Source organism: Mus caroli, unplaced genomic scaffold (genome assembly GCF_978045245.1).
Source record: "Mus caroli unplaced genomic scaffold, Mus_caroli_1 scaffold_5, whole genome shotgun sequence".
In the NCBI taxonomy this organism is placed as follows: Eukaryota; Metazoa; Chordata; class Mammalia; order Rodentia; family Muridae; genus Mus; species Mus caroli.
This window is the reverse complement of record NW_028227260.1, coordinates 94961073-94984540: the sequence shown is the minus strand read 5'-3', so window position 1 is coordinate 94984540 and position 23468 is coordinate 94961073. Positions and strand designations below refer to the sequence as shown.

Sequence of the window (23468 nt, the reverse complement as noted above, 5' to 3'; positions counted from 1 at the left end):
CTGTCGTTACTGCCGGGCTGCTCAGCGGACAAACACGCCTGGTGCCCCGGGGAGGGGCGTCACGGGGGGGTGGGGGGGGAGGAGCAGTAAGAGGAGGGAGGTGGGAGGAAAGACACAGCCTCTCTCCTTAAGACCTCTCGAGGCTCTGACCTCAGGGGCTAAGGGGACCGTCTGTAGAGGGAAGCCAGTTCCTCCACCCGGGCTGCCTGAAGAGGCCACGACCCTGGAGGATTCTAACCCAACCGATCCAGGGGCCCCAGCACCACCGCGAGGGCCTAAAGCAACAGTCTCAGGGATCACTTCAAGGTTTCCAGTTGCCTAGACAACGAGCCCTGGGTCAGAGCAACAACCCTTCCAGGATCTGCCTGCAACTGTAGCCTCAGGCAGCAGTTCCAGCCCTCAGCCTGCTCACCAGTCCAGGTGACATGCCGGTGCTCTCCACACCCCGGCCCTCACGGGTGACCACGTTGAAGCGCACAGCTGTGGTCCTGGCCCTCACAGCCTATGGAGTCCACAAAATCTACCCTCTAGTACGGCAGTGTCTGACTCCTGCCAGAGGTCCTCAGGTGCCAGCTGGGGAGCCCACTCAAGAGGCCTCTGGAGCCACCGCAACCAAGGCTGGCATGAACCGGGTATTCCTGCAGCGGCTCCTGGCGCTCCTGAGGCTGCTGTTCCCCCGAGTCTTGTGCCGGGAAACAGGGCTGCTGGCCCTGCATTCTGCTGCCCTGGTAAGCCGAACTTTCCTGTCTGTGTATGTTGCCCGCCTGGACGGCAGACTGGCCCGCTGCATTGTACGTAAGGACCCGCGGGCCTTTAGCTGGCAACTGCTGCAGTGGCTCCTCATCGCCCTTCCTGCCACTTTCGTCAACAGTGCCATCCGCTACCTAGAGGGCCAGCTGGCTCTTTCTTTCCGAAGCCGTCTAGTAGCTCATGCCTATGGACTCTACTTCTCCCAACAGACTTACTATCGAGTAAGCAACATGGATGGACGGCTTCGAAACCCTGATCAGTCTCTGACAGAGGATGTGGTAGCCTTTGCTGCCTCTGTTGCCCACCTTTATTCCAACCTGACCAAGCCACTCCTGGATGTGGCTGTGACCTCCTACACTCTCCTTCGAGCTGCCCGATCCCGAGGAGCTGGCACAGCCTGGCCCTCAGCCATCGCTGGCCTGGTGGTGTTCCTCACAGCCAACGTGCTTCGAGCCTTCTCTCCCAAGTTTGGGGAGCTAGTGGCAGAGGAGGCAAGGCGAAAGGGAGAACTGCGCTACATGCACTCTCGAGTGGTGGCCAACTCAGAGGAAATTGCCTTCTACGGGGGCCATGAGGTGGGGCAGGTTGAGATGCTGCTTATATAGCAGAGGAGGTGGCTGGGAGGCCTATTGCAGCCAGCTATAAGCAGTAGGGAAATACTAACAAGGCCTTCTCAGGCTGATGTTAAAGTTGTGGATAGACACTGGGACAAGCTTGGGGGTAGGCTTGGGATGGCTATAACCTTAAGATGCAGAAATGGAGAAATGGCACCATTGGGTGGGAACTTCCCTGTGCTGGCTGCCTGCAACCTCCAAGCCACTTCTGCTTCCTTGGTAAAATTGTCTTGGACAATTTGGATTCTAGCTTTGGATTCTAGCGATTTGTGATACTACTGGTCCAGCTTACTCCGATCTTGCAGTCAACCACTCCTGCAGCCACCTGGGAGGAATTAGACTCCTACCATCTCTGGGAACATAGGACAGAGCCTGCTTCCTAACCTCTCTTGCCTCTCTGAGCCCTTTGAAGGCTGGCGTCCAGCAGAGTTGGCTGGCTGGGCTGTCCAGTATTATGGGCATGACTCAGCCCAAGCAGAGGTTAACAAGCAGAGCTCAGCACAGTGGCTACAGCAGTAGTGTTGCTGCTCAGGGTCAAGGCTGTCAGAACCCCAGGCACGTCTGGCTAGTTACTGACAGGCTTGGCAAGCAACCTGCCTAGTTGCCTCCCTCCCTCCCAGGAATAGGGATACCTGGCCCCAGCCTCTGCCATGGAAGCCTGACAACTTTTCTCTCTCACCCCCACCCCTACCCCTGATGTCCTACCCCTAGTGTAGCCACCCTTCCACCCAGATCCCAGCCACTTTATGAGGTGGGCTGGGGCCAGGGATGCCTGGCAGACACTGAGAAAGGCTACTTTAAACCAGTGTAAACTTTATTCTCTGGCAGCCCCTCCCCTTCTTTGTGCCTTGTGGTTGCAGCTGCCTCAGGCCTTGTTCTGGCTTCTGGTTTCGGTTCCCTAGTGCTTGGGGCGGGGGAGGGATACAAAAGCACCCATTTCATGAAGGCCTGTGTGTTTCCTGGGTCAGGTAGCCACTTGCCCCAGGACCTTGTCCCATTGGCTGCATTTCATATGTACAATCAGTTTTGTCCTTGACTTTTAGAAAGGATTTGTCTTTACTTTCTGCAAAGAGGTTCTCTAGTCACCGTCAGGTTTCAGATTAGGAGAAAAAGTGCATCACCCTTACTATAACCCCACTTCCATTCTTTTCTCCTGAATGCTGGGCTGCAGGGCTTTGGCAAGCTGCCAGGGCCTTGGGTGAGGCACTTGGCACAATACTTGTAGCTATATCATCAACCTTAGCTGGCACTGCTATCAGCTTGAGGCACGAGCCTAGATTACCAGCGTGCAGCAAAGGTGGTGCACTCACTCACTTCAGGAATGAGAGGCTGGATTTGTAGAAACTGGGCTATATGAGCAGTTCTAGGCAGAGGGCACAAAAGAGAGAACGCTGGTATTTAAAGAGACATCCTTTGGGCTAGCTTCAGGAAATAGCAAATTAAACAATAGAGTTCACTTGCTGGGATTCAGAGACCTTGTGTAAACCCTTGGCCTGCTTGTCTAAGCCTCATATGTAAAGCTGTATGGTATGATGGGCCACCATGGGTGGATTGACTGCCCTTGTTGTATAGGCACATGTCCCACTCTAGTCCTACTTGTCGCTGTACTGTGGACATGGGCCTGGATTCAAGTCAAGAGTTTATGAAAAAGGGACTAACTGGCTGACTGGCAGGCGAACAGCAGGGTATAATTTTTTTACTAGAATTTCAGACAGTGCATATGCATGTGTACATACATGTATACAAACCTCTTGCTTAAAAGAACAAAGTAAATTGTAAGTCATCTTCATTTGTAAGAATCTGGCTATTAGGCTGAGGCAGGAGGTTCATTGTGAGTTCAAGGCCAGCTTGGGCTATGTAGTGAGTTTCTGGGATACAGAGCAAGGCTGTCTCAAAACATAAAAGCTAAGCATGGTAGCTAGCACCTTTAATCACATCACTTAAGAAGAAGAGACAGGAAAATCGCCACAAATTTGGGGTTGGCCCTGGTTTACATAAAGAATTCCAGACCAGCCAGGGCTATATAATGAGACCCTCTCTCTCTCAAAAACAAAAACAAAACACAAAAACAAACCAAAAAACAACCAGAAGTTTGGTTCTTTAGAGCTGGAATATAGCTCAGTGGTAGAGTGCCCACCTAGCACACTCAAGGCCTAGAATGCCCAAAACCCTAGGTTCTATCCACAATACCTCAAAACTAAATAAAAATCTGGTTCGCTTAACAGCCCAGTCCGTGCAGTCCACATTTCTACACTCCTTGCTACTTCTAGGCAATATGAGCTTGGGCAGGTCACTTTGTGTCTCTGCTTATGTGTCCTATAATAGACATGAGAATATGCACAATAAGGTGTATGGCAGTAAATTGGGAGAAAGAAGACAAACAGTGGCATAGAGGTGGGGAGCAGAACAATCCAAAATACAGTCAGTCACCTTGCCATGACTACTTCTGGCTACTCCTTTGAGGCCTGCCTGACTGCAGTTCCTATCAGGATTGAGAGCATATTCACCTGGTTTGGGTGGGAAATTCAGTGTAAGTTTCTCACAGAAAAGAGCCTGGGAAAGAAACAGGACCTGGAGATTGTTGACTGAGTTTTACAAAACCAAGAACTTTATCATTTTCTCCGTGCTACTCTTAGAGCTATTGATCATGATGTCTGGGGCAGGGAGGCACTAGGAAGGAGCCAAAAGAAATGGGGTCAGCAGAAGATGAAAGACAGCTAGCTGCCCTCAGGGACCTAGGTTCAGAAACTGCCCAGGCAGGGTATAGAGAGGGAAGTGGTGAGTGACCCAACCACAGTAGTAATTGAAAGAGAGGGTAGGAGGTTCCCCATAACATCAGACAGTCCCCTACCATCACCCCAATTTGAGGCTTAGCCCTCCCACAAACACAGTCCCTAAGTCCTTGACCTTGTGGCCATCAACAGCATGTCTGTGGGACTCTTACCATCATCTCCCAGGACTTGTCACATTTGAATATCTATTGACCTTACAGGTGGAACTGGCACTACTGCAGCACTCCTATCAAGACCTAGCTTCACAGATCAACCTCATCCTGCTTGAGCGCCTATGGTATGTCATGCTGGAACAGTTCCTCATGAAATATGTGTGGAGTGCATCTGGCCTGCTCATGGTAGCTGTCCCCATCATCACAGCCACTGGCTATGCAGAGTCAGGTAAGAGCCAAGGCTCCAGGGACTAGGGCCCAGAGCTCAGCCAGCCCACTTTGTTTTTCTTCCTGAGTAAATTTGAGGCCCTACAGGCCTTGAGATTATCAAAAGTCAGTCATTCCTTGGAGCTCTTTGCTGCTATATGTGCATCTCGTGGTTCTTGGTACCAAAAAGCCTAGCACAAGACTACAATTTAGGGGGCTGGTGAGATGGCTCAGCGGATAAGAGCGCTGACTGCTCTTCCAAAGGTCCTGAGTTCAAATCCCAGCAGCTACATGGTGGCTCACAACCATCTGTAATGAAACCTAATGCCCTCTTCTGGAGTGTCTGAAGACAGCTACAGTGTACTTACATATAATAAATAAATAAATATTAAAAAAAAAAAAGACTACAACTTAGGAACACCACATACAACTGCTCCATGTTTGTGTACCCTTTACCTACCTGTCCTTAGCCCAATTTTAATTGAAGATGAGCATAAAAAGTGGCTTGGATGAGCCCTTTCATGACCCCAGCCTTTCATCCAAACAATGGCTCTTACAAATTGCCAGGGTAGAGGCCTTTGGGGAGTAGGAAGCCTGCCCTACCTGTTACTTTGGTGGTGGTCAGGTTGTCTTTATTTCTGTTTGTTCCTCTACTGATTTGCAGTTTATTCATTCAACTACCTTGAAAAGGTAGATATGAGACCTTGAAAGCCTCCTTAGGATAATCAATAGCTCCCCTCCTCCTGAGCTTTAGAATAGTTTACCTAGAGAACATGGTATTACAGCTCAGCCTGAAGTTTAGTTTCATGAATTTTTCTGACTATCATGTGCTTTTCATTCTCTATTATGCTTTGTGTGATGTGTGTAAACTTGCCCATATGGATACTGATTTCTCTGCTCAGCATTCCCTTCCTACACGTCAATCATCCTTCCTGATAAACTTATTTCAGAAGTCATTCTTTCTTCTTCTGGTTTGTTTTGATTTGAAATGGGGTTTCTTTATAGCCCAGACTTGCCATGAACATGCCATCCTCCTGCCTCAGCCTCTCTAGGCTGGGATTATACTGTGCCTGGGTAAAAAGTTCTTTCAGCTAGGGTATCATGGGGTCTTTTTCAATTAACTTGTCTGAAAATATTTTTTACACTTATTACTTATTCCTTTTTGTTTGGTTGGTTGGTTTGGTTTGGTTTGGTTTTTCGAGACAGGGTTTCTCTGTGTAGCCCTGGCTGTCCTGGAACTTACTCTGTAGACCAGGCTGGCCTCGAACTCAGAAATCTGCCTGCCTCTGCCTCCTGAGTGCTGGGATTAAAGGCGTGCCCCACCATGCCTGGCAAACTTATGTTTCTTTTAAATATACATGCTTCTCTTTTTAATTTTTTTACATTTTAGGTATATGAGTATTTTGCCTTGATGTATGTTTGTGTACCAAGTGCATGCCTGGTACCTGCAGAAGGCAGAAGAGGGCATCAGATCCCCCTGGAACTTGGGTTACTTCGAAACATAACTGGTCTTCAAGAGCATTGTCTTAGTTACTTTTTCTGTTCCTGGGAAGAAACAACATAAGCAAGGAAATTATAAAAGAAATCATTTAGCCAGGTGTGGCACCACATGCCTTTAATCCCAGCACTTGTGGATCTCAGTTTGAGGCCAGCCTAGTCTACATAGTGAGTTCCAGGACAGCCAGTGTTATACAGAGAGACCCTGTCTCCAGAACAAAACAAAACAAAACAAAGCAGCATTTAATTGGGGTCTTGCTTATAGTTTCAAAGGATAAGTCCATGGCCATCATGATAGAGAACAGGCATGGCACTGGAGTTTACTCAGAACTTACAAGTTAGAGGCAGAGAGACCTCAAACCTACCACAACCCCTTTAACTCAACTCCTCCAACAAAGTCCTACTTCCTAATCCTACCCAAAACAGTTCCACCAAATAAGGACCAAGCATTGAAAAATATGAGTAAATGGGGGCCATTTTCATTCAAGCCATCACAAACAGTAACTGCTCTTAACCACTACTGAGCCTATTTAGGGTTTTCAGCTTCTCAATCTTTCTTTTAGTTTAATAATTCTCCAGGTCACCTGTTGTTCTTCCTTCAGTCATATACAACTTGAATTTTTTTTAAGCATTTAACTATTTCTGCCACCAAGCCTTTAATGTGCTTTGCCTTACTGCTTTCCCAGGTTCTGCCTTTCTGTGTATATCACTTTGTGTGATTTCTCTCCCAAACCTTTTATGATAAGCTAGATAAAGGGTGTATATGTGGCAAGTGATGTTCCAGGTGCTTCAAGGAAAAGCCTGAGAGGAAGCCACTTAACCACTGGGGATGATTTTAGATAACCTTTATTTTAATTGTCTGCAATGGCAGCCCCAGGGCTAGAAAAGAGGTGGGATTGCAGTATCTTGTATGCTCCTCCTGCCAAGCCTTAACTCGAAAGATCCTAGGAGGTTCTGCCTCTAGAACCTGCTAGTTGCCAAAATGTACGGCCACAAAGTAAGACTCCCTTCCTTTGTCCCACTGCCAAAGGAAAAGTTGTAAGGATATTGGGAAGGAAGTCTAGAGTTCCTTCTGCCTACTGGAGCTAAGTCTTTGAAGACACAATGGAAAGGAGGATATTTAGACTTAGCTCACCATACTGTTAGCACATTTGTCCCTGCACCGCCACCCCTGCCATTTCCTGAGACAGGCCCCAAAAGCTATCCATCCATCCATCCATCCATCCATCCATCCAGTTATCTTACTTACCAACTTGAACTTTTCTCAGCCAACTTTTTCTCCCTGTAACCAACCCCTGCCATTAATCCATATGAGGGTCACATATATGTTGGATACTTCCCACAGATTCAGCTCAAGAGTCCTGGCCCCTTGATGACTCCTCAGTGGACACTCATTATTTACCCATCTGCACCAAAAGGCCCTTGGAGCTGCCTTCCTCCCTGTTCCCCACCATGATTTCCAGGTTCTAGGTTTTTTTTTAAAACCTTGCTCTGGGACTGGCGAGATGGTTTAGCAGAAAAAAGGTGCTTACCCTGAAAACCTGACAAACTGAGTTTGATTTGGTTGGTTGGTTGGTTGGTTGGTTGGTTGGTTTTGGTTTTGGTTTTTCTGAGACAGGGTTTCTTTTTGTAGTCCTGACTGTTCTGAAACTCTCTCTGTAGACCAGGCTGGCCTCGAACTCACAGAGATCCACCTGCCTCTACCTCCTGAGTGTTGGATTAAAGGCATGTGCCACCACTGCCAGGCCTGAATTTGATTTCTGGAGCCTACATAAAAGTAGAGAGAACCCACTCCACAATGTTGTCCACAAACCTCCACCTGTATGCTATAGTACATGTGTACCCACACATTACATGTATATAGATATATAGATATATTAATAACAACAGTAACAATGATAATAATTTCTTAAAGCTTTACTCTTCTGTGGATCACAAAGTCAAGAAAGTTGAAGCTGTCAACTAAGATGACTTTAAGGGCATGGCCATGAGATGTAAACTCTGACCAAAAAAAAAAAAAAAAAACACCAAAAAAACCAGCAGGGTAGCCAGATGTGGTGGTGAATGCTTTTAATCCCAGCACTTGGAAGACAGACAGGTGGATCTGTGAATTCAAGGCTTGCCTGGTCCACAAAGTGAGTTGTAGTATAGCCTGAACTCATACTCAGAGAAACCCTGTCTCAAAAGACAAAGCAAAGTAAATAACTCTTGTAAGAAACCAGAGGATAGAGATCAAGGTGCAGAGTGGGTTGTGAGGAAGAATGTGAGTGGTGGGCAGCAAGGTCAAGAGGAGAAATGGCACACTTCAGAAACAAAGCTCACTATATATTAAATGAAGGAATCTAGCTGTTCAGCAGGAGGGACTGATATGGTACCCAACATAAGGTAGGACCACTTCTAGTTGATAGGAGCTACTTATGCCAAGAAATAAAAGCTCGGTGGTGGTGGCGCATGCCTTTAATCCCAACACTCGGGAGGCAGAGGCAGGTGGATTTCTGAGTTCGAGGCCAGCCTGGTCTACAGAGTGAGTTCCAGGACAGCCAGGACTACTCAGAGAAACCCTGTCTCGAAAAACCAAAAAGAAAAAAAAAAAAAAAGAAAGAAAGCTGGATGCCTGGTGGCTTTTTTTTTTTTAAATTATGTGTACACAGGGATGCTGATGTCTTAGGAGGCCAGAAGCACCGAATCCCCTAGAATGGGAATGGCAGACAGTTGAAAGCCACCTGACATGGGTTTGGATGGAAATCAAACTCAGATCCTCTGCAGAAGTAGTAACACTTTTAACCATTGAGCTGTCTATCTAGATCCTTTTCTTTCCTTTTAAAGATTTATTTATTTATTTCATGTATGTGGGAACACTGTCACTGTCTTCAGACACACCAGACGAGGGCATTGGATACCCATTACAGATGGTTGTGAGCCAGCATGTGGTTGCTGGGATTTGAACTCAGAACCTCTGGAAGAGCAGTCAGTTTTCTTAACCTCTGAGCCATCTCTCCAACCCTAGATCCTTTTCATAATTGATATTATTCAGATGTGATTAACAGACCATGCAATTCAGCCTTTTTAAACATGTACCTTAGTTTTTTAAATGAATTCACATTTGTGCAGCCATCACTACTATCTAAGTTCAGAACATTTTGAAACGTGAAGGAAACTCCATTTCAATTATTGGTCACTCCTAATCCTCCTTCACTCTGCTCCTGGCACCCTCTAATCTGCCTTCTATCTCTATGGATTTGCTTATTCCAGACATCATCAAATAGAAATGGAATCCTATGGTATGTGACCTTTGCTGTCTGGCTTCTTTCTCTAAGTATAATTGTTTCAAGGTTTGTCTATGTTGGAAGATAAACCAGTTCTTCATTCCCTCTTATGGATGACTAATATTTCATTTGATATATATATCACAATTTCTCTTTATGTTCTCTTGAGACAGGTATGTGTCATCACATCTGGCCTATTATAATGGTTTTTAATTATATATTCATTATATGTAGTGATAGATTTCTTTCTTTCTTCCTCCTCCTCCTCCTCCCCTTCCTCCTCTTCATCTTCCTCCTCTTCTTCCTCCTCCTTTTTTTTTTGGTTTTATGAGACAGGGTTTCTCTGTGTAGCCCTGGCTGTCCTGGAACTCACTCTGTAGACCTCGCTGGACTCAAACTCAAAAATCTGACTGCCTCTGCCTCCCAAGTGCTGGGATTACAGGAGTATGCCACCACGCCCAGCTTTCATAAAGACATTAGACATTTTCATTCCCAAATTTACCTCTTTTTACATTCTCCTGTGTCTCTCCCTGTTCCTGCTGGTCTCTGTTTTCATAAATTTTAGAAAACATGATATTTGTCTTTTTGAGTCTAGTATAATGATCTCTAGTTATATCCATTTTCTAGTAAATGACATAGTTTCATTTTTCTTTATGGCTGACTAAAATTCCATTATATATATGTACCACATTTTCATTATCTATTATCTGTTGATGGACATCTGGGCTGGTTGCATTTCTTGACTATTGTGAATACTGTAACAATAAACATGGATGTGAAAGTATCTCTGTAGTAGAACTTAGAGTCTTACCTATATGTCTAGTAGTAGTACAGATAGGTTATATGGGAATTTCCTTTTCAGTTTTTTTAGGAACCTCCACATCCTCCCAGGATTTGTTGTCATTTGTTTACTTACTTATTTTTGGTTTTTCAAGGCAAGATTTTCCTATGTAACCCTGACTATCCTAGAACCTTCACTATTGACAAGGCTGGCCTCAAACTCAGAGAGTTGCCTGCCTCTGCCTCCCAAGTCCTAAAGGTATGTGCTGCCTGGCCTTCCTTTTTATTTTTTAAGACAGGGGTTCTCACTTTGGGGTTCATCACTCTGGATGGCCTGGAACTTGATGGTAGCATTCTTACTAGAATGATGAAATTTTGGTATAATTTTGACTTGTATTTCCTTAGTGGCCAGGCTGTTCAATGTTTTTCTTTATTTTTTATTTATTATTTATTGTACGTGCATATGAGTGATGTGGTGTATACATGTAACAGAATGTATGTGTAAATTAGAAGACTTTGTGGAATCAGTTCTCTTTCACCTTACATGGGTTCCAGGGATTGAACTCAGATTATCATTGAACTTAAACCATTTGTACTTTGTCATTTGAGACTTGTCTGTTAATTGAATTTTCCCATTTCTTAACTGAATTGTTGTTTTATTTGGTATTTAATTTTGTTGTTTTTAGACAGGGTCTGGAGCTGGTTTTCTAGAATAGGCTGGCCTCAAAATCACAGAAATCCATGTCTACCTCCCAAAAGCTGAAATGAAAGGTGTGGGTCACCATGCCCAGCCAGCCTGTAATTTTCTTTTTGAGTCAGGATCTCATGTGGCTAAGGTTGTCCTGAAATTCATTATGTAGCCAAGGAGGGCCTTGAACTTTTGATCCTCATCTTCTACCTCCCAAATGTTGGGGTTTCTTTTTTTAAAGATGTATTTATTTATTTTATGTATATGAGTACACTGTAGCTGTACAGATGTTGTGAGTCTTCATGTGGTTGTTGGGAATTGAATTTAGGACCTCTGCTCACTTCGGTCAACCCCACTCACTCCAGCCCAAAGATTTATTAAGTACACTGTTGCAGTCTTCAGACACACCAGAAGAGGGTGTCAGATCTCATTACAGATGGTTGTGAGCCACCATGTGGTTGCTGGGATTTGAACTCAGGACCTTCGGAAGAGCAGTCAGTGCTCTTACCTGTTGAGTCATCTCGCCAGCCCCCAAGTGTTGAGGTTTCAAGAGTGAACCCTTTTAAAAAGTACAAAAGGTATTTGATTCATTTGGGATTAAGTTTCATATAGGGTGAGAGACAGCATTTAGCTTTGTTCCTGTACAAGCTACATTTCAATGTCTTTATCGATTCATCCATTACCAGACAGGCTGGTTGTTTCCACCTTTTGGCTATCGTGAATAGCACTACTGTGAACATTCCATACAAGTTACTGTGTGAATTCAAGTTTTTGTTTCTCCAGGCTATATATCTAGGAAAAGAATTCCTAGGTCCTTTGGTAATTCACTATTTAAGTTTGTGAGGAACTGCTAACTACTTTTCCATTTGATCTCCTCCCAGCCATAGATGGAGGGCCCACTTCTCACCTGGTCAATGTCTGCTCTTACCTCGCTTTCCTCCAGCTTCCTTTGTCAAGATGACGTTATTTCTTGGCAATATCAGTTTCCTTAATGATTAATGATGTCAAGCATCTTTTTATAAACTTACTGTGATGAGGAAGAGCGCCTTACTACACACATGATGTAGAGGTCAGAAGACAACTTGGGGAATCAGTTCTCAACTTCCACCATACAGACCCTGGAGATCAAACTTAGGTCACTAGGCTTGGTGACCAACACCTTTACCAGCTGAGCCACCTCACCAACACACCTTATTGCTCTTTATATGTCTTTATTTTTTTTTCTGAGAAAACATTTCACTAGCTCAGGTTGGCCTTGAACATGTGGCATTCCTTTTGTCACATGTTCTCAGCCTTCAGACTACTGAGAAACCAGGCAACCAGGCAAATTTATATATATATATGGATCCTTTTCCAGCTGTGTGAAGTCAAGATCCTCCTGTTCCCACCACCTAAATGCTGGGTTGCTCTGGGCTAAGAAAAGTTTTAGAGGACTACAACTCTACTAGCCATGTAGTTTAAAAGTATTCTTTCCCAGTCTATATATTGTTTGCCATTGCACTTTACTGATTAAGTCCCTCAGTGCTCAAAAAATATTTAATTTTGAAGTTCAGGTTAATCTGTTTTTCTTGCTTGTGTTTCTGGCTAACAAATCAAACCCAAGGACAAGTGTTACCCATTTCTTCCTGTGAGTTAGTTTTCATTTATGCTATGAGATGGAGAACATCTGTGCTCTGTACATCTATCAGTCATAACAGGGTATCCACAATATTCATCTTTTCCATGGTGGCTCCATGACTTTCCACTCTTTCCTAACCCAACTCTGGCTTTTAGACTCAGAAGCCATAAAGAAGGCAGCCTTGGAAATGAAGGAAGAGGAGCTGGTTAGTGAGCGTACAGAGGCTTTCACCATTGCCCGGAACCTCCTCACAGCTGCTGCAGATGCCACCGAAAGGATCATGTCATCCTATAAGGAGGTAACCCCAGTACAGCTCCTACTCTGCTTGCTCTTCCACTCCTGAACTGGCTGGTGTTGAGCCCATGTCACCCTCCTTATAGGTGACAGAGCTGGCTGGTTACACAGCCAGGGTGTACGAGATGTTCCAGGTATTTGAAGATGTCAAACACTGTCGTTTTAAGAGAACAGGAGATCTAGAGGAGGCTCAGGCTGGGCCTGGGGTCATGGTACAGTCTGGTGTCCATGTAGAGGGGCCCCTGAAGATCCAAGGTAAGATAGACTCTATGCAGAGTACTTCCTCTGCCTTTCTACCCAGTGCTGTGTCTCCTCCCATACCACCCCAACACTCAGAGACCCCTGTGAACCCTGTCTCATCACTCAGGACTCATTGCCAGAAAGGTCATTGAAAACTAGGTTACTCTGGAAGGGGCTGGCCCAGTAACCTGCATTCTCCAAGCACTGGCTACCAGTTGAGCTGCTGACAAACTTTCCCAAGTGTGTTGATTTTGGTTACCAGTTAAGAGATGATTCTGGCCAGGTGGTGGTGGCACACGCCTTTAATCCCAGCACTTGGGAGGCAGGGGCAGGCGGATTTCTGAGTTCGAGGCCAGCCTGGTCTACAGAGTGAGTGCCAGGACAGCCAGGGCTATACAGAGAAACCCTGTCTTGAAAGACAAACAAACAAACAAACAAACAACAAAAAAAAGATGATTTTGGGCTCTTAGTGCTGGGTATCATTCACCTATACAAGGCAAACAGAGAAATCAAGACAGTGAGGAATGGGGATATAGTTCAGTATAGTGCTTGCCTAGCATGTATGAGACCCTGGATTTATTTCCTAGCACTGCAATAAAAACAAAGATTTACATGGCTAGGGATATAGCTCAGTTAGTGTTTACCTAGCATACACAAAGCCCTTGGTTCAATCCCTACTATCACATAAAGCAGACATGGTATTGTCAAGGTCAGCATTCTGCCTAAGTAAATAAATAAGATTTTTAAAATAAATAAAATAGGGTTGGTGAGATGGCTCAACAAGTAAGAGTACTGACTGCCCTTCTAAAGGTCCTGAGTTCAAATCCCAGCAACCACATGATGGCTCACAACCACCCATAATGAGATATGACACCCTCTTCTAGCGTGTTTGAAGACAGCTACAGTGTACTTATGTATAATAATAAGTAAATCTTAAAAATAAATAAATAAATAAATAAAATATTTAAGTTCATAAGTGATGGCTATTGCCTGTAATCCCAACATTTGTAAGGCTGAGGCAGGATTGCTGCATATTCAAGGGCAGTGAGGGCTTTAGTATTAGACTACTCTGTTTCAAAAAGAAACAAAAGAAAAAAAGATGTCAAGACAGTGAGAAAGTCTAGCCACCTGCCAGTTCACAGGAGTCAGAGTACTGCAGCAAAGGAGCCCAGGTATCAAAACTGATCTTACAATGTTGCCAAGAAAGGTCCAGGTTTCAGAATTTCAAAAGGTGGCAGCTTGGGACATGCTACTGGACTCTGGGGTTATCAATCTGTTGGAAGACCTCTGTTTCCCATGGGACCTGGACCGCACTATTACTGTTTGGGAACCCGGGGACCTGTTATTAAGATAGGAAGTAGGGATAAGCATCAGGGCACAAGAAAGCAGCAAAAATGTTGTGCACCTGTCCTTCCATGCCTTCTCTCTACAGGCCAGGTTGTGGATGTGGAGCAGGGGATCATCTGTGAGAACATCCCTATCATCACACCCACTGGAGAGGTGGTGGTGGCCAGCCTCAACATCAGGGTAGGTCCAGTAGAGAAGCATTCCTAACCTGAAGTGCTGACCAGTCTGAGCCAAGTAGCTGGGGACAAGGTACACTTCCCAGATTATCTGGTCACCTGCATCTGTAAACCCTAGCCCTTGGCTCACTTAGCTTTGCTAGCAGCGACATTGTCCCCAGCCACGTGGAAGATAGGCCAAGGTGAAGCTGAGAGACCAACATATCTCTGATCATGAGACCTGAAGCAATAGTGTAAGTGCTGATAAAAGAGATTAACAATTACCAGGGTTGTCCAAGGGTTACCCAAGTGCTCCTAGTCTGATGATTCATCCGTCCTACCCGGCTTCCCTGAACTCTGGGCTGGGTACTTGAAACCAAAGATAAATCAGAGAGTGCAGTGAGTGACCTTAAGAAGTATCCACTGCTTACTGTTGTGACACATACCTTTAATCCCAGCACTTGGGAAGCAGAGGTAGGCAAATCTCTGTGAGTTCGAGGCCAGTTTGGTCTGCATAGTAAGTTCCAAGACAGCCAGGGCTACACAGAGAAACTCTGTCTTGAAAAACCAAAATAAATAAATAAACAAATTGAAAATGTCCCTAGTTAGACTCTGATCTAGAGTACAGTATGGACCACAAAAAGGTTGATAATCATTTGATGAGAGAATACCCTATAGAGCTTTTCCTCAAAGCATAGGAAGTGGATACATGGACACAACAGGAGTTAGAGTCTGAGAGACAAAGGGGCCAGGGCCTGCCTATAGCAAGGGAGGAAGCTGGGAAGAGACAAGAGGAGGTGTAATATCAGGCTCCTGCCTTCACTGAAGGGGTTGCTGAGCCTGGAGAGGAAGAAGAAGGGCAAGATTATTGAAAGCCAGTTGAGGCAGTGGACATAACATGCTCCCTCCCTAGAACAATATAATATAGTAGATGGTACCTGGTGGACCCAAGGTATGTCGTTTCCTGGCTGACTCTAGGAAGAAACAATAGGAAGCAAAGACACTGTAGTCTGGTTAAACAGGCTGCAACTGGATAGATAGCAAGGCTGCCAAGGAGTCAAGGTAGAAGAGTAGGGCTGGGAACCTGAAACTTGTCACTCCTGTCCTCCAGAGCCAATTGTCTCATGCTGGTGAGTATCCTGGGAATGCCCTAAACAAGCCCTCCTGGGCTCATCACCATTATCACCAGGAATGGACTCTTTCCATATTCTGGAGTCCAGAAGTCTAGTTTTAAGGGGCAGAAAGGTTCCTTCTTGGAGAGAATGTATACCCTGGGTCTTGTCTGACTTCTAGTTTCCTGACACTCCTTGGTGTTCCTGGGCTTCTGCTATGTTACCCTACTCTCTGCCTCTATCCTCACACACATACACACCCCTCTGTGTTTGTCTATTCAAATCTTCCCTCTTTTTAAGGTCTCCAGCCATGTTGGATTTTGCCCATTCCTCTCCAGTATGTCTTAGTGTCCATATAGCTAATTGCATGTGCAATGACAGGTCCCCACTCCAAGCAGTAGGACATAGGACTTTAGATACATTCAGGGGGCATAGGTCATCCTGTCACATTACTCAAGGCAAATGAAAGGCCAGAACCTGGATCCTCCTGGGAGCCCTGTGCATCAACACTCTTATTATTTCTTGTAGATAAGGAAGGAACTGAGGATGATGGTGCTAGGGACTACTGTGCCATCTCTGTTGCAGGGTGACCCAGACTCTCTGATTAGCTAGCAGGGGCACTAAATGAACTAACCCCTCCTTCCTGCCAGAACTCCAGTGCTCAGCTACTCTGGGGCCATCTTCTGTGACCCCTGATACCTGAGGGCAAAGTAGACCATGGGGAGAGGGGCTGGCCTTTTATATCTAGAAGGTTTTTTCCAAGGGGGAAAACAATTTTCCCCGGGAAGTTCCTTGTTCGTTTGTGGGGCGGGGGAGTGTCTCATTGTGTAGCTCTTATACTTCCCAGATATTGAGATTAGATCCCTTCCTTCTGCTTCCGTACACAGTTCTAGAAAACCTCTTGACACTATACTTGAATCCCACTAGAGTTCGAAGGGATAGAGAGTCCTTTAGAGTATCCTAAAATGCACTTACTCATTTGACCATGGCAAAAGATGCCGTGGTCCCTGTGTTTGGCTTGTGCTATCCAGGCACGTTGGGACCTTAGGGATCAAAACCAAGTCTTGTCCATTCCCTTGTATCCTATACCTGGTATTCAATTGAGGTTCTGCATACTGAACCCCATCCCTGTGACCTTGTAGTCACTTGCCAAGAAATCAAGAATGGGCTTGGTAGCACAAACTTAAAATCCAAGCCCTTGGAAATCTAAGACAAGAAGACTAAGTTCCAGACTAGCCTAGGCAACATAGCAAGACCTTTCCCATCTGCCAGACTTAGATATAGAAAGATAGCCTACTTGCTCTTTTGGGTTTTTTGGTTTTTTTTTTTTTTTTTTTTTTTTTTTTTTTTTTTTTTGGTTTTTCGAGACAGGGTTTTTCTGTGTAGCCCTGGCTGCCCTGGAACTTACTCTGTAGACCAGGCTGGCCTCGAACTCAGAAATCCGCCTGCCTCTGCCTCCCGAGTGCTGGGATTAAAGGCATGTGCCACCACGCCTAGCTTACTTGCTCTTTTTGCTTCCTTCCTCCCTCTCTCCCTTCCTCTCTCCCTCCCTCCCTCCCTCCCTTCCTTCCTTCTTTCCTTCCTTCTTCTCTCCTTCTCTCCCTTCCTTTCCTTCCCCTCTCTTTCTTTTTTGAGGCAGGACCTCATGTTGCCCAGGTTGGCCTTGAACTTGCTGTGTAGCCAAGGGTTGAATTTGAGTTACATTTGAACTTATGATCTTCCTGTTTCTACCTCTCAGTGCTGGATTACAAGTATGCATGGTTTATGTGGTGCTGAGGATTGAACTCAGGAAGCACCCTACTAATTGAGCTAGATCCCCATCCCAGGTATAGAAGGCTTTATGAGACTGGGAAGGAGGCCACAGTGATCTAGGGTATAGGGAAAGAGACTTAAGCTCTGGATGCCCTGTCCTGATGCTTCCACAGGTGGAGGAAGGCATGCACCTGCTCATCACAGGCCCCAATGGCTGTGGCAAGAGTTCTCTGTTCCGAATCCTAGGTGGACTCTGGCCCACATACAGTGGTGTACTCTATAAGCCCCCACCCCAGCGCATGTTCTATATCCCTCAGAGGTAAGTAAACCTATTCCTGGTGTCTTCTCCACCTCTTCACATCTGTGTAATACTAGAGTGCACCTCTCAGGAGAGGATATCAAGATGCTAACCAGATCCCAATATCCAGTAGCACAAACTAGTCCTGTCCATTTCAGATGGGGGCAGGGGGAGGGTCTTACATCTCAAACTCATGTGAGTATATGGACATGTAAGTTGGGTATGGTATGTCAGCAGTTGGAAAGCAGTCTGGGAGCCTACTAAGGCACAGAGCACTGCTGGGAAACAGGGCTACCTTGCCCCTAGTGGACATGCAGCTTTCTCACAGGCCCTACATGTCCGTGGGCTCCTTGCGTGACCAAGTGATCTATCCCGACTCTGAGGAAGACATGCGGAGGAAGGGCTGCTCGGAGCAGCAGCTGGAAGCAATCCTGGGCATCGTGCATCTCCGCCACATCCTGCAACGGGAGGGAGGTAGGGGCAGGGCACACCCATGCCCTTTGTCCCAAGACTGATGGGGAACCTGTTGCCAACCTACCTCTAGCCTCTATTCTAAGTCCCATAGGACAAGAGTTACCACAGCATCCAGGAGTTCAAAGTGCCTGCCAGGAAAGAAGGGTAAACAGGTTGCTAGGGTGCCAGGAAAGGGAACTTATAGTAGAGCACTTACTTCATTGGGTGCCTAGGAGACCTTCTGTCAAATAAAAGAACAACAACCTAAGACAGTCACCCTATTGGGTATCCAGATGATACCAGGACAGGTTGCAACTGGGGCTTGAGAGATGTTGGCTGCCCTTGTGAAACAGTGGAAGCTCTGAGGCTTTAGGTAACCATGCACATGTTTCTATTTGCACAGATGCTTGGAATGTGAGTGGAGACTAGAGTCATGGGTGACACTGAGGCTCAGAGCCCTTAAGAGGCAAGGACAGGGAGCAAAAGAAAGTGCTTTTGAGAAAAGAAAGTTTATTGAGGGACATCTGCTCCAGTACTCTGTGGTTGCCCTGAATGGTTCATATTTGTGGCTAACAATTGCAACCTTTTAGGATTGAGTTCAACTCTAAGTAACAGTATCATGCTAGTCCCCTTAGTGGTTCAAAACATTTACAGGTTTATCCTACTGTGCTATAAATCCCAAAAGAAACAGAGCAGAGTTGGAAGGCAGAAATGTTCACTATAGGCCCAGGGATACAGGCTCTTGTACCAAGTTATGGTGCTGTGCATGGCTTCCATCCTTTTTTTAAAAAAAGATTTATTTGTTTATTACATGTAAGTACACTGTAGCTGCCCTCAGACATCCCAGAAGAGGGCATCAGACCTCATTACGGATGGTTGTGAGCCATCATGTGGTTGCTGGGATTTGAACTCATGACCTTCGGAAGAGCAGTTGGCGCTCTTAACCACTGAGCCATCTCTCCAGCCCCATGGCTTCTATTCTTTTGGTTTGGTTTTTTTGTTTGTTTGTTTTTGTTTTTCTAGACAGGGTCTCTCTGTATAGCCCTGGCTGTCCTGGAACTCATTTTGTAGACCAGGCTGGCCTCGAACTCAGAAATCCCCCTGCCTCTGCCTCCCGAGTGCTGGGATAAAAGGCGTGCGCCACCACGCCCAGCCATGGCTTCCATTCTTAAAGTTACCTTATAGCCCAATATGACTGCTGTAGCCATCTCATCCAGTCCCTAGACTGTAGGATGGAGGAAGTGATGAAGGAAAGAGACAAATGATACTTACCTTCTGTTTTCCCAGAAAGTTCCATGGGTTCTACATGTATGACAATGACTAGAATTAGCACTAAGGTTACCCTGCACCATAGGGCAAGCTAAAATGTTTCACGTGCCCTAAGGACAAATGTAATCATGTAGAAACACAGGGTGGTTGATAGAAAAGGACTTCTGCCACAGAATCCTGACAAATCACCTTCCTTACATGCTTACTCAATCCTCTAAGCCAGTGTAGCGGCACCAGGCTATGAGATGTGGCACACTTCTTCTGGTAAAGAGCCTTTGCCCTCATCACCTGCTGCCTGCTGAGGACAGTGTTGACAGGCTCTTCCCTGTCAACTCATTAGGTGTCCTAGAACTGCTACAGACTCACTAGCTTCAACAGAGAACTTTGTTTCTTGGCATTCTGGAATCAGGTTTGGGTGTGGCAATGCTAGCTCCTTCACAGACTATGAGGAAGGATATACCAAGGGACTCTGCTCAGCTAGTAGTGAGGCAAGTTCTCATTGTGTGTCTTCAAAACATCTTCCCTCTATACATGTCTCTGTATTTAAATTTCCATTTTCTATAAAGGTACCAGTTATACTAGATTAGGGTTCACCCTCTTGAATTCAACCTGAGCACATTTGGAAAGATTGTATCTCCAAATCTTACTGGGGAGGGGGGTAGAACTGTAGCATGTGTTTTGTCGGGGAGAAAATTTTTGTTCCAAGTCTTTCAGTTATTAGTGTTATAGGCAGATGAGGACACAGAACAGAAGTCTGCAGCCAGACAAGTTCTGCCAGGGTCGAATGTGTCTCATTTAACCCTCACCCTACCCTGACTCCCATTGGGTTTCTGTTGAATTGAGCTGAGTCCTTCACCTCCTGCCCAGGTTGGGAGGCAGTGTGTGACTGGAAGGACGTCCTGTCTGGAGGTGAGAAGCAGAGGATTGGTATGGCGCGCATGTTCTACCACAGGTGAGCACTGCAGTGACTTTCAAGGACATTCAGTAAATTGGACCCAACAAGAGAGAAAAAAGTGGGTTCTCCCAGTAGGGAGCTATCTGAAGGAGTTTCACCTCTCCCCCAGCACTCCCCCAGTGCAACAGGGCTGTGGGTCACAAGTGATTAGCCAGGAGCTGAAAGTTGGACAGTGATAGGTAATTCACAGCTTTCCCCTTCACCCACCCCCACCCTAAGGCCCAAGTACGCCCTCCTGGATGAGTGCACTAGTGCCGTGAGCATTGATGTGGAAGGCAAGATCTTCCAAGCAGCCAAAGATGCTGGTATCGCACTGCTCTCCATCACCCATCGACCCTCCCTATGGTAGGTGCTCTTGGAATTGTGGGTGAGGCTGCCACCTGAAGTGAGAAAGCAGCTATGACAGCTTTCTATCCCTCTCCTGTTCAGGAAGTACCACACACACTTGCTGCAGTTTGATGGGGAAGGAGGCTGGAAGTTTGAGAAGCTGGATTCTGCTGCCCGTCTGAGCCTGACTGAAGAGAAGCAGCGCCTGGAGCAGCAACTGGCAGGCATCCCCAAGATGCAGGGGCGCCTTCAGGAGCTCCGCCAGATCCTTGGCGAAGCTGCAGCTCCAGTTCAACCCCTAGTCCCAGGCATCCCCACTTGACTGGGGACCTTATCCCCAGCTCCCACCCTTCTCCAGGCTCTCGGATCACATGAAGGAAGCTCCTCCCCTCCCCTCTTTGCCCTGCATGCCTTACCCCTCCCAAGCCTCCTAGCCAATTACCTGCATTCCCTGAAGACCCCACTCTGGGACAGGTAGATATGAATGGGGACACACTGCATTCCACCTTCACTCGTGGTTCTGCTCCAGGAACTGTGCCCTATTCAGGGCAATGTGTCTATTACTTTTCCCTGGGGAGGGATGGAGGGTTTGGAAGGCCCCAGTCCTGACTCTATACCAGTATGGCTGAGCCATAGGAAGTAAGCAGGAGCTGCCTCCCTTACTGCCAGCAGCCAGAATGTGTGGCAACCCTGGTAGTTGTGGGTTACATCCCTGCTGAAACCCAAATCCTTGTCATTGTTTTGATACATCCCTTTGTTGCCATCCCCTTGGGTGACCAGCCAATGCCCCTGTCTCACAGGATACCCCTGCCATGAAAACAGCCTAATGGGGCTCAGGATTAGACAGGGCCCAAAGTGTGCCCTTCCCCATGGTTACCCAAGAATGGCAGAGTTCCTCCTGAGCCATAAAGAGAATGTAGCCCTGGCCCTCCCACTCCTCCACCTCTACAACCTAATTTATTGGACTCCCAGTTTATAGTTGTCTAAATTGCCAACATGAGTACCCTGCCAGCACAGGAGATGACTGGGTGGTCCCTTCAATCTACCCAGTCTCTGGTGCCAAACCTGGCCCTTCACCAGCCTATACTGCCAGTTGCCACTGGGGGTGCCCTCTGCCAGCTAGGCAGAAGTGAGGGCACCATGTTCCCAGCTCAGTGCCAAAGAGGGGTCACAGGAGGTGCTGTGTCTGCTAAACCAGCCCTCACCAAGAGGGAAACGTCCCCACACACACACACACCCTACTGCCATTGTGTGCCTTTCCTGGGCCTTCAGCCCTCTAGCTGGGGTACCCCCCTCAGTCCTCTCAGTAAAAACCTCTGGAAAGTACAATCCTGCCTCCTGAACTTGGTGTCTGGTATAAGTTTTGGGGAGTAAGCCAGGCATAATTGTGCCTTTAATCTCAGCACTCTGGAAGCAGAGGCAGGTGGATCTCTGTGAGTTCAAGGCTAGCCCAATCTATTTAGTGAGTTTTTAAAAAGCCAGGGCTGCAAAGTGAGACCCTATCTCTCTCAAAAAGACAGGCAACAACAACAAAAGTTCTGAGGAGAGGTCACAATGTTGTTGGGAGAAAAAGAGACCTGCCCCCAAACATGGGCCCAAGTAAGAACCTAGTCAGTTGCTAACCCCATGGTACTCGAAAAAGTTAGTGTTCTCTGGTTATGCCTTTTGTACCCTAGGGAGATAGAGTTGACAATCATTGCTGTAAAATCGTACTTGAGGCCAAAGATACCCTGCCAAGTGTCTGAAGGGGAGTGCAGAAAGCAATGCTATAGAAACCCTGTGAGATGCCAAGGAGGTAAATTGAGCACTGAAAGAGCCACAGGAAAGAAGTGATTCCTGGATTGAGTTGCACTGGCGCTTCTGAACCTTCTAGGAAGAAGGAAAAATGTGTCCAAAGGCCCAGGGGTATGTCCAGAGAAAGATATCCAGTACAGGGGGAAGGAAAGGCCTAGACTGAGGCAAAAGGTCACGTTAAGTCTGAGGATCCCCTGAGTGAACCACGCAAAGCTGGGATGCAAAAAGCATCAAAGACTCCAAGGAGAGGTGGTGACCCCCAGCACAAGGTTTTATAAGGTTTCCAGGGGCAGCATAGAGCATCAGCAACTAGGCACAATATGATTGGTGGAACAGTGCACCCTTTGAACTGATTGGTCTTTAGAAAATGAAGTGACAAGGACTTCCATTGTTTGAAGGTGGGCAAAATTCCTGTGGAATGTGTCCCCACCCACAGGTCAGTTCCTGTACTGTTGTCTGAGAAATGTTAATTAGCCTCTCCCTTCCGGAGGGGCAAGTTTTTCATGACCTTCCCAAGTTCCTAAACTGACCTTTTCATTCACTGAGTAGGTAAGATGAGAATAGCCTTGGGTTCTGCATAAAGCAGGCCATGGAGTTGTGTATGGACACTTGGTGGAGACAGGCCAAACAACTGCTGCTAGGAATAGAGAGGGGATGTTCTATTTTTTTTTTTTTTTTTTTTTTTTTTTTGGTTTTTCGAGTTGTCTTGGTCAGGGTGACAATAGAAACCTTAACTAAGATACTTGATGTTTATGTGCTTCATTTTCATTATCCAGTCATCCTTTGAAGCCATTAAGGTTGTTTCCATTTCCTAGCTATTGTGAATAGAGTAGTAACAGACATGACTTGAGAAGACATGAATGACAAGAAGGTATGGATGGGGAGGTCATGGGAAACGCACTGAGCTAGTGCTTGAAGAAGGAAGTGGAATGGCTGGCTATGTAGAGTATGTGATTATTTTGTGTTGTGTAACCAATGAGGGGGTTTATTCCTACAAAAGACTAATTCTCTTTCAGTGGTCATTAACTGTCTATTCTTGTTTTAAACTTTTTTAATCTTTAAAAACTTTTCTTCTTGAGAATCATTATTTTATTAACCTTTACAACAG

The 23468-nt window shown here is 46.1% G+C and overlaps 1 protein-coding gene across 1 annotated transcript; it reads left to right on the top strand.

Moving 5' to 3' along the window:
- The first annotated feature begins 85 nt into the window (after window positions 1-85).
- Abcd1 (ATP binding cassette subfamily D member 1) lies at window positions 86-21895 on the top strand. Its single transcript, XM_021152806.3, has 10 exons — window positions 86-1325; window positions 4357-4537; window positions 12520-12662; window positions 12745-12913; window positions 14331-14425; window positions 17438-17583; window positions 17891-18036; window positions 20152-20236; window positions 20459-20584; window positions 20669-21895. Exons 1-10 carry the CDS (start codon window positions 426-428, stop codon window positions 20886-20888), a joined length of 2211 nt encoding a protein of 736 aa, XP_021008465.1. The 5' UTR covers window positions 86-425; the 3' UTR covers window positions 20889-21895.
- The last annotated feature ends 1573 nt before the right edge of the window (window positions 21896-23468 follow it).